General features: G+C 45.5%; 1 protein-coding gene and 1 pseudogene across 4 annotated transcripts in view; both read left to right on the forward strand.

Annotated features, from left to right (window-relative positions):
• MICU1 (mitochondrial calcium uptake 1) overlaps positions 1 to 1,602 on the forward strand; it is a 164,784-nt gene extending 163,182 nt beyond the window's left edge. For 2 of the 4 annotated variants that reach the window (XM_023755126.1, XM_023755127.1), the window contains one exon: positions 652 to 1,602. In XM_023755126.1, coding sequence (XP_023610894.1) covers positions 652 to 812 — 161 coding nt within the window. In that variant the 3' untranslated portion in view covers positions 813 to 1,602. The remainder of the gene's footprint in view (positions 1 to 651) is intronic. The other 2 variants (XM_006090278.3, XM_023755125.1) reach the window with 1 other exon arrangement.
• An 8,172-nt stretch (positions 1,603 to 9,774) lies between these two features.
• LOC102421878 lies at positions 9,775 to 10,786 on the forward strand (annotated as a pseudogene).

Here is a 10,786-nt window from a genome sequence, read left to right on the forward strand (position 1 = left end):
ATGAAAATACAAGATCCTTGGGGACCTGCCTCCTGCCTGCCTCTTTAGTTTACTTGCCATGCCCCCACCCCACCCCTGTGAGTCCAGCAATACCTACCAGTAGCTCCGTCAGCCTGCTGCTCCCTGCTGTGCCTTTGCTAATGCTACTACAACTACTTGGAATGCTTTCCATCTCACTCTCCTTTACTTGGCCAATTCCTGTTAGTCCTTTGGGATTCAACTTAAGAGTCTCCTCCAGGAAAGCTTTGCTGACCTGTAGTTGTACCACCTCCAGCTTCGGTTAGAGAGTCTCCCTCTGCACCCCTAGAGCATCCTTTACCCCATTATGGCATTTACCACACTGTTGAGATCATGTGTTTGTCTCTCCCACAACCTGTATTTCAAGGGACAAAGGTTTGTCTCCTTATTCACAACACTTAGCACAGGACCTGACATAGAATATATTCTCGTTTAACTTTTGTCACACTAACCTGTCAGAGTTGCATGCAGCCAGAAAGATCAAGAACAAACCAGTTCATTTCAGGTCAAGAGAATTGAATTTGGCTGTGAGAGAGCACTGGACTTTACAACTCACATTGTGTGAACAATGGAATTTTCTGTCTTCGTTCTGAGGCCTCCTCTTACCCTTGTCATGTTTGCCTCTTACTCTAGGCAACGGGGAGCTGAGCAACAAGGAATTTGTTTCCATCATGAAGCAACGGTTGATGAGAGGCCTGGAGAAGCCCAAAGACATGGGCTTCACCCGCCTGGTGCAGGCGATGTGGAAATGTGCACAGGATACTGCCTGGGACTTCGCTTTGCCCAAGCAGTAACCCAAAACAGCAAGAGGGGGCCACCTCCTTACCCCACTACCCTGCCGCTCAAGCAGAGCCTTGGCACGGGCCTTCCTGCTGCTGCTGCTGGAAGTAGTGCTGCCTTCCTTTGGGAATGATCTCAGGATTCAACCCGTTTCCCCTCTCCGTCCTTCCCCTGATTCTAGGCTCTGATTCGGCCCAGTGACTCTCCCCATTGGTTCTCAAAAACATGAAGTCGTTCTAAACACTCAGACGTTTAGCACCTTCAACAGCACTACCCATCCAAGCATAAAGAACGCGTGGACATTCACAGATATCCACCAACCCTGGAAAACACCCAGTTCTCAACTCGTTCTTGCTGTGGATTTATATTAACAAGAACATTCCTTGCTTTTTCTCCTGCTGGTGCTTTTAAGCTACAAATTGGGAAAACCTCTGGCAGCAAAAGGAAGTCTGTGATGAAGATAGTGAGGATGCCTGGGCCGCCCTGAGCTGGCAGCAGCCAGGGCCAGAGAAGGGTCTGTGCCCGTCCCCAGCTTGGCTCTGAGGCCTGCTCCCAGGAGGTGATGTCGCAGTGGGAATGCAGCAAATGTGGAATCTAAAGCAGCTGCTTGCTGGGTCTCCCTTCTTTTGCTCTCAGGCTCCGTAAGAAGACTCCACCGCAACCCTGTGTAGTGAGCAGCAGTGACTGAGTTCATGTTCCCTGCAGGTGCCATTCCTCCTCCAGGACTGCCTCTGAAGCTGAGGCCTGCTCGGAACCCCTCTGCCCTCCGCACTTCAATAATAAGTTTGCGACAAACCCTCCAAAGGCTGTTGTCTCCTTTATTTTAGGACCCTCTGGGGCCCTTTCATTTCACTTCACAACTGGGTTTGAGATCCTGCGTTCTTTCTACCACAGTCTGGTTCTTCCTGTTAAAGGCAACTTTAGGCACAAACAAGAGGTGGGGGCATTTGGAGGTTAGTGGTGGTGTCAGTGCTGAAAACGGCACCAGGTATTAGACCTCGGTTCAGCAACCTCGGTACTTGAGTTCTAGCTGAAAAAGAGTGCAGAGCCAAGACTCAAACTTTTAAGAGAACATTTATTTAGAAAGTCACAGAGGTAGGAGTGAGCCGTAAAAGAATGGGCTCAGGAAACAAGTTACAGAAGCAAAAGAAGGGCCTTGGAAGTTAGGAGAGAGGCAAGGAAGACACATGGAGTAAGGGGTGGGGAAAGGCTCAGGCTCAGGCGCTCCACAGAGAGTGTCGGCTGTCCTAAAGGTGGTAAGGGTGGGGGTTTTAGGGGAGGTCCCAGGGGAAGATCTCAGTAGAATATTCATCAGCTTTTCAGGTGTGTCCTTTCAGGGCCATGGTCTTCACTGATTGGTCAGCATCAGGGCAAGGGTTAATCAATACAGCTGGTCCTGACATCAGCCATGGTTGCTTGTCTAGTTTTGCTGCTTTTCTGGGCCTGGAGCTGAAACACAACTGAGGCCTTAATGTATATGATGCAGGTCAGAACCTCACTGTCTTGAGGGCTTCATGCTTCAGGGCTGTTCTCCAGCCCCCTGTTCATTCCCCCTCTAAGGGGGTCTAACTCACATGACCAGCAATGTGCTAGGGGAGGAAAGGTTCCTGTGGGGGTGAAGTCCTTGTTTTCCCAGTTTTGCCCATTCCACCCTGGTGACCCTCTGTACCTGGCCTATCGTCCTTGCTCTGTTTGTCTAACTGCCTAGCACAGTGGCATTGTTCCAGCATAGTTTGGACAGCTTTTCATCCTGGGCAAGTGTACAGAGTCCTTGATTACTCATACCCCACAATAAGGAACTAAGATGGGGTGGTGGAGTATATGAGAAATCTGGTACGACCAAAGTTTTAAGAACCATAGCAACCAGTGTTTTATATGGACTCAACTCTGCCACCGACTCAGTGTGGCCTTGAGGAAGCAAATAATTTTCCATCTGTTTCCTTCCACTGTGAAATGACAGGGGTGAGCTCGATGGGCTCTGAGGTTTCTTCCAGGTCTAAAAGCCTCTCCTTCAGTTCTCCTACAGAACCTCCAGCTAGTGCCTTCTGGCATGACAGTGTTTCGAGTCCAGTGTCACAGAAGCACCACACCAAGGCCTGGAAGTTGGTAGGGAGGGCTTATCAGGCCGAAGAGAGCCTGGGTCTGCGCCTGTGGCTCCACAAGGATAGTCCCAACCCAAGCATTTTCTCAGAGCAATTTAACAGCCTCAGCCTAACATCCTTTCTGGGAGCAGATTAATTTCTCTCTCCAAGGAGTTCGCCACTCATCTACTTCATGTCTCCCACTCTTTCCTTTCCTGGGGCATGTGTTCCTGGTACCCACATGTAGCCTTTGCCTTGCTCATTGGCCAGGGCTGAGGCATCAGCAAAATGTGAGCTTTTCTTAAAATTGTCCCAGTATCCCAAATCACTCTTTTCCCAGGTCCTTGCTGTTCCAGCCTGGAAGAGAAGTTGAATACACACACTTCCTGGGACATTCATTCCCCTACGTCGTAGGGCCTACGAGAAGAGATCTGCTGATTGGCCTGGTTCACCGAAGCTGAAAGCTAGAGCATAGCAGGCGAGGATAAGGATCTCACCTGTAATTTATTGAAACCCCCGTCGAGGGCACCTATCCCAGGTACAAGGAATTCCAGCTGAACTCCTTGCAGTGCCTGAGGAAGCAGAGGAGGTCCGGGTGCTCAAGGAGACAGCGGCCACACGGGCACAAGAGGGTAGATGTGCAGGTGAGAGGTACAAGCTAAGTCACCCAGAAGAGGCTAGGGTTCCCAGGAAGGCCTTGGGCCAGGTGGCATGAATAGGCTGAGAGGATTTTAGGCAGAATTTGGGGGTAGGCTAGATGCATTTGGAAATACAAAAGGCTGATTTGTGCTTCTCTTTTTATTCAAACTGTTTCTTCCACCTAGACAGAATAGACCTCCCCTCCTCCAAGGCAGCTCAAACTGTCCCTCCTTAAGAAACCGTCTTTCATCCTCTACCAGAGAAGACTGGTAGCCTCTCCTTTGCCTCCCAAGGATCACTTGCCCACACACAGCAGCACCGCTGCAATTCAATGTCATTCTTGTGAGACGGTCACCACAAGTTCAGACCCAGAGCAGTAACATGATCAAACAAACAGCCTCAAAGCTAATTTAAAAATAACTCTGGGACGATGTTAACGTGATACTAGCAGTGCCTCAGTAAGTTCCTCCCACACACCCACAGCCATTCTCTACTTCTGTTGTTGTTCTCTACTTTTTAAAAAAACAAAAGTAATTTTCTCCAGTTCAAGCCCTTAGGCTTCGGGAACTCAGAGGGGACCCAGGCTACTTCCTTGACCTGGAACTCAGCATCATCCACAAGGACACGCAGGGAGAATATGGAGAGTTACTAAGAACATGCATGCTCTTAAAAAATCATTTTAATAGCTTTCAGTGCCCGCCTAGTTTTTAACTCTAGTTGGAACATATGCACTTGAACCAAATTAGAATCTAAGACAAAGGAGAAGTCTAGGCAATGGCTGCTTCCACACAGGCAAGAAGGAACAGCAGCCTGGGAGCCAAGAGCCAGATCCCCACCAGAGCATCCTCTCCAAGCGGCTCAGAAAAGGGAGGGAGCAGAGACAGTGTTCAGCTTTCAGGCTTCAGTTGCCACCTACTGGCAAGAAGGCTTAGTGCAGGGACTCACAGCTTGAGTGCAGCCGATTCCCAGCTCTGCACCTGAGAATAGCCTCCCAGGGGCCTGGTGGCATGATAAACCATAATTGTTAAGAGAAACTCTATGGGTATCATTAATACTGAGGTGAAGAAAGGAGGGATGCCTCGTATTGTTCCTGGTGACTCTAGAAAAGGGTCTGAGTTACTCCATTCTACAGCTCTTTACTGGTCACCTATGTGCAGCTAGGCACTCGGCCAGGTCTTCAGGTTAAGTACAGGCTACTATGAGATCACGTGGAGAAGCAGAAGGGCTATGTAATCAAAATTTAGGAGTTCTATCAGATTTGGCAGGCTTGCAGAGGAAATTACTTCTTTTAATATAAGAAAAAGAGAGACCTGAGCGTTGAGCAGGAGTTAACAACTCAGGAGAAGGAGTGTCTAGGCAGAGGGTAACGAGTGTACAAAGAACAAAGGCCAAAAAGCATGTTTCTGGGAATGAACGTTCTAGGGAGTGTCCAGTTCTGATCGGGGTGATTTTGGAACCCAAGAACTACGATGGCACGTCTGTTAGTTTAACCAACTTGTTTGGAATACAGTGGTGGTTTGACCCAGTCCAAAGGTTATTTTGGACTGTTCTAACATTCCAAAGGTTTGGGGAGTAAGGCATGCAAGGCAGTTCCTCCAGTCGTAGCTCCAATTTTATTTTTATGTGGTTCTGTTTATGTTATTTTTCACACATTTTTAGGCTTTATAAGTGGGGTTCATCTAGTTGCTTATTTACATAGGGTTTCTGTTATGTATTGAAAATATTATTACAACATCGGGAGGTAATAAACCTCTGTTAAGCTATGTTTCCAGAATGCTCTGATCATGCATAGGTCATCCTTTTCCTTTGGTCACTGATGGACAAGGAGGAAGTAGACATTTTCACAGGTAGGACTAATGAACTATCAGTGAAAATATCAACTTATAGGTTCTAGATCAGTGGTTCTCAACCTTCCTAATGCTGCGACCCTTTAATACAGTTCCTCATGTTGTGGTGACCTCCAATTTCATTGTTACACATTGAACATAATTAAAGCATAGTGATTAATCACAAAAACAATATGTAATTATATATGTGTTTTCCAGTGGTCTTAGGCGACCCCTGTGAAAGGTTGAGAACCGCTGTTCTAGATCATTTTGGGCTGGTCTCTTGAACATGCAAGTCAATTATGGCAAAAGAGTGCCCAAATTCCATTTGCACTGTGATTTCAGGAGTAGAGGGAGCCTTACAGGGAGAGCAGAAAAGAGCAGATGTGAGAAAAAGATAAATTTCTGGTGTTTAAATTCTTTTCTCTCTGGTCTTCAGTGCCTTTCTGAGGGGTACACCTGTCCTTAGGATCCAAAAGTACCCTCAATGGAAAACTGTAGTTTCAGAAGCTGTATATTTCTGTAAATAAAATTTTTCATTTATTTGTCTTTTTGTTTTTAGAATGTAAAATTTAATGTTGAATCAGAATAGATTAAATGTAAAGGACAGACTATATGTATATCCTTGCATCTATGCAAGGAATATATTTTATTAATAAGAAACCGGTTTGGCTCAGTGGATAGAGCGTCGGCCTGCGGACTGAAAGGTCCCAGGTTCGATTCCGGTCAAGGGCATGTACCTGGGTTGCGGGCACATCCCCAGTAGGAGGTGTGCTGGAGGCAGCTGATCGATGTATCTCTCTCATCGATGTTTCTCTCTATCGCTCTCCCTTCCTCTCTGTAAAAAATCAATAAAATATATTTTTAAAAAATAAAAATAAAAAAAATAAAACCAGCACTGGCTACATCATGTGCTACCTTAATAATTACGTATTTTAAAGAAAAATCAAGATATACTCAGCCCTGGACGGTATGCTCAGTGGTTAGAACGTTGGCCTGAGCACCAAAGGGTTGTGGATTAGATTGCCGATCAAGGGCCCATACCTAGGTTGCAGTTTAATCCCACCCCAGTCAGGACCAATGTTTCTCTCACATTAGTGTTTCTCTCTCCTCCTCCCATTCCTTCCCTTCCTCTCTTCCATTCTAAAAATCAATGGAAAAAATATCCTTGGGTGAGGATTAATAAAACAAACAAAAAAATCAAGATATACTCAACTATTACTATATTAAAATATTATCTCAATAAACATAAAAAGAATTAAGATGGTAGTCATTCACCAAAAAAAAAAGATAAAAAATACATATGGGTATTTTAAACATACTTAAAACTCAGAGGTTATAAAAAATCATGATGGAAATTTTTAAATGTTTAGAGCTGAATAAAGTAATGAAAATACTAGATATTAAAACTTGTGGGACACAAATAAAGGGAAACCTATAAATTTATTAACAAGGTCCATACTTATTTAGAGAAAATGGGCTGACAATTAATAAGCTAAGCATTTGCCTCAAGAAGTTGGAAAAAGAACAATAGATTAAAACCCAAAAAAGAGCAAAAATAAGTAATATAAAATTTTAAATGCACATAACTAAATACAAAAGCAGTTTTAAAATAATATTGGCAGAAACCAAGATGGCGGCATAGGTAAACACCGGAGATTGCTGCCTCGAACAACCACTTCAAAAATACAGCTAAAATGCCGAAACCGGTTTGGCTCAGTGGATAGAGCGTCGGCCTGTGGACTGAAAGGTCCCAGGTTCGATTCTGGTCAAGGGCATGTACCTGGGTTGCGGGCACATCCCCAGTAGGAGATGTGCAGGAGGCAGCTGATCGATGTTTCTCTCTCATAGATGTTTCTAAATCTCTATCTCTCTCCCTTCCTCTCTGTAAACAATCAATAAAATATATTTTTAAAAAAAAATACAGCTAAAAGATGGAACGGACATCATCCAGAACCACAGGAAGGCTGGCTGAGTGGAAATTCTACAACTAGAAGGAAAGAGAAAAGCATACCAAGACTCAGAGGATCCTAACCGGTTGGGCTCAGTGGATAGAGCATCGGCCTGCAGACTCAAGGGTCCCAGGTTCGATTCCGGTCAAGGGCATGTACCTTGGTTGCGGGCACATCCCCAGTAGGGAGTGTGCAGGAGACAGCTGATCAATGTTTCTCTCTCATCAATGTTTCTAACTCTCTATCCCTCTCCCTTCCTCTCCGTAAAAAATCAATAAAATATATTTTTTTAAAAAAAGACTCAGGAGGCGCAGTGCAGAAGTAAAATACTAAGGTGCGGAGGTACATGCGGAGCGGGCTGGCAGCAGAGGGTGCGGTTGTCCTTTTCAATCGGGAAGGAGTCTCAGGCTCTGAGTCTCTAGGGACCCAGACTCATACGGGAGAAGCAGGACTGTCTGGCATCGGTCAGAACTCGAGGGCAGCTTTCTCTCTGAGGGGCTTGCAGTGATTACCGGGACATTGAGAAGCAAAGCCTCTGAGGGCAGGACTGAGAGCAGCCATAACTGCTAGCCCTGCCCTGTTGATCCCGTGGGACCAGCCCTGCCCTGCCCAATCCCTGCAGGGAGGCTTTTGCTGGATAGCCTCAGGCAAAGGCTAGATTAGCACCTCCCTAGAGATCCAGGAGCCAGGAAGCCAGAGGTCAGAGTGGGACCATCCAGTTTGAAGCTCTGTGGAAACATAAAGGACACCCTCAGGGGACAGACTCAGTGAGCACCAAAGCCCCATTGAAGCAAGTCTTGCCCTAGAGGGGTGTCTCCAGCACAGAAGTTCTCCCACTGCAGACACAGCTGATTCTCACAGCCAATTGGCCTGGAGGCCAATTCCTCCCAGTGATACCTACCACAATCAAGGCTTAACTACAACAAGACTGTGCGCAAAGACCACAAGGGGGTGCACCAAGAGTGTCCTCCTCAGGTAATTGGGGAGGCTGTACCACTGGGCCCTAGAGGACACTTAGTGCAGAAAACCACTGTATCAACACAGGGAAGCATAAAAATGCGGAGACAAAGAAAAAGGACACAAATGACAGAAATGGAGGAAAGCAAACTACTGGATATAGAGTTCAAAACCACACTTTTAAGGTTTTTCAATAATTTTCTAGAAACTGCCAATAAACTTAATGAGATCTACAAGAAATCTAGTGAGACCCTCGATGTTGTGATAAAGGACCAACTAGAAATTAAGCATACACTGACTGAAATAAAGAATATTATACAGACTCCCAACAGCAGACTAGAGGATTGCAAGAATCAAGTCAACGATTTGAAATACGAAGAAGCAAAAAGCACCCAACCAGAAAAGCAAAATCAAAAAAGAATCCAAAAATACGAAGATAGTGTAAGGAGCCTCTGGGACAGCTTCAAGCGTACCAACATCCGAATTATAGGGGTGCCAGAAGAAGAGAGAGAGCAAGATATTGAAAACCTATTTGAAGAAATAATGACAGAAAACTTCCCCTACCTGGTGAAAGAAATAGATTTACAAGTCCAGGAAGCGCAGAGAACCCCAAACAAAAGGAATCCAAAGAGGATCACACCAAGACACATCATAATTAAAATGCCAAGAGCAAAAGACAAAGAGAGAATCTTAAAAGCAGCAAGAGAAAGAAAGTCAGTTACCTACAAGGGAGTACCCATATGACTGTCAGCTGATTTCTCAACAAAAACCATGCAGGCCAGAAGAGAGTGGCAAGAAATATTCAAAGTGATGAATGCCAAGAACCTACAACCAAGATTACTTTATCCAGCAAAGCTATCATTCAGAATTGAAGGTCAGATAAAGAGCTTCACAGATAAGAAAAAGCTAAAGGAGTTCATCACCACCAAACCAGTATTATATGAAATGATGAAAGGTATTCTTTAAGAAGAGGAAGAAGAAGAAAAAGGTAAAGATACAAATTTTGAACAACAAATACACATCTATCAACAAGTGAATCTGAAAATCAAGTGAATAATCTGATGAACAGAATGAACTGGTGATTATAATAGAATCAGGGGCATAGAAAGGGAGTGGACTGACTATTCTTGGGGGGGGGGGATGCGGGAAGAGACTGGACAAAAATCGTGCACCTATGGATGAGGACAGTGGGTAGGGAGTGAGGGAGGAGGGTGAGGTGGGAACTGGGTGGAGGGGAGTTATAGTGGGAAAAAAAGAGGAACAAATGTAATAATCTGAACAATAAAGATTAAATTTTTAAAAAAGCTATCATTCAGAATTGAAGGTCATATAAAGAGCTTCACAGATAAGGAAAAGCTAAAGGAGTTCATCACCACTAAACCAGTATTATATGAAATGCTGAAGTATCTTTTAAGAAGAGGAAGAAGAAGAAAAAGGTAAAGATACAAATTATGAACAACAAATACACATCCATCAACAAGTGAATCTAAAAATCAAGTGAATAGAGTGCCCTTACTAGACATGGTGCTGGCCAGTGTGTTGGAGAGCTCGGTACCAATGAACTGGCCCGGGTTTTCGGACTCGGGGTTCGTGCAGATCTGTTGGACCTGGGTCCAGGTAGTCCCAGCGATGGGCTGAGCCTTGCTGCGCCCAGCTGGGGTGTCCCAGAGGAGCCGAGGATCGAAATACTTCATGGAACCACCACCCTGGCCTTCAAGTTTCAACATGGAGTCATTGTTGCAGCAGACTCCCGGGCCACAGCGGGCGCCTACATTGCCTCCCAGACGGTAAAGAAGGTGATAGAGATCAACCCCTACCTGCTGGGCACCATGGAGGGGGTGCGGCGGATTGCAGCTTCTGGGAGCGGCTATTGGCTCGGCAGTGTCGAATTTATGAGCTTCGAAACAAGGAAGGCATCTCAGTAGCAGCTGCCTCCAAACTGCTCGCCAACATGGTTTATCAGTATAAAGGCATGGGGCTGTCCATGGGCACCATGATCTGTGGCTGGGACAAGAGAGGCCCTGTCCTCTACTACATGGACAGTGAAGGAAACTGGATCTCAGGGGTCACCTTCTCTGTAGGTTCTGGCTCTGTGTATGCATATGGGGTCATGGATCGGGGTTACTCCTATGACCTAGAGGTGGAAGAGGCCTATGATCTGGCCCGTCGAGCCATCTACCAAGCCACCTACAGAGCTGCCTACTCAGGAGGTTCGGTCAACCTCTACCATGTCCCTGAGGATGGCTGGATCCGAGTCTCCAGGGATAACGTAGCTGATTTACATGACAAGGACACTGGATCTACCCCCTGAAGGAGAGTGGATATAGCTACTTGTGTTTGGGGCGACTGTTGTTGGTAATATGGGTACAACTCCCCATTCTATAGTGGAGGGGTCCTCAATTGTATTGATTGTTTTTTTAAGCTCTGGTGCATTGATCTCTATTGTTTCAGTTGTTAATGAGCTGTTGCGAAGGTGAAGATTGCTTTTCCTTTCTTGATGTTAACATTACACTACTGGACCTCAAAAAAAAAA

The sequence above is a fragment of the Myotis lucifugus genome, unplaced genomic scaffold (assembly GCF_000147115.1).
Source record: "Myotis lucifugus unplaced genomic scaffold, Myoluc2.0 scaffold_69, whole genome shotgun sequence".
Taxonomy (NCBI): Eukaryota; Metazoa; Chordata; class Mammalia; order Chiroptera; family Vespertilionidae; genus Myotis; species Myotis lucifugus.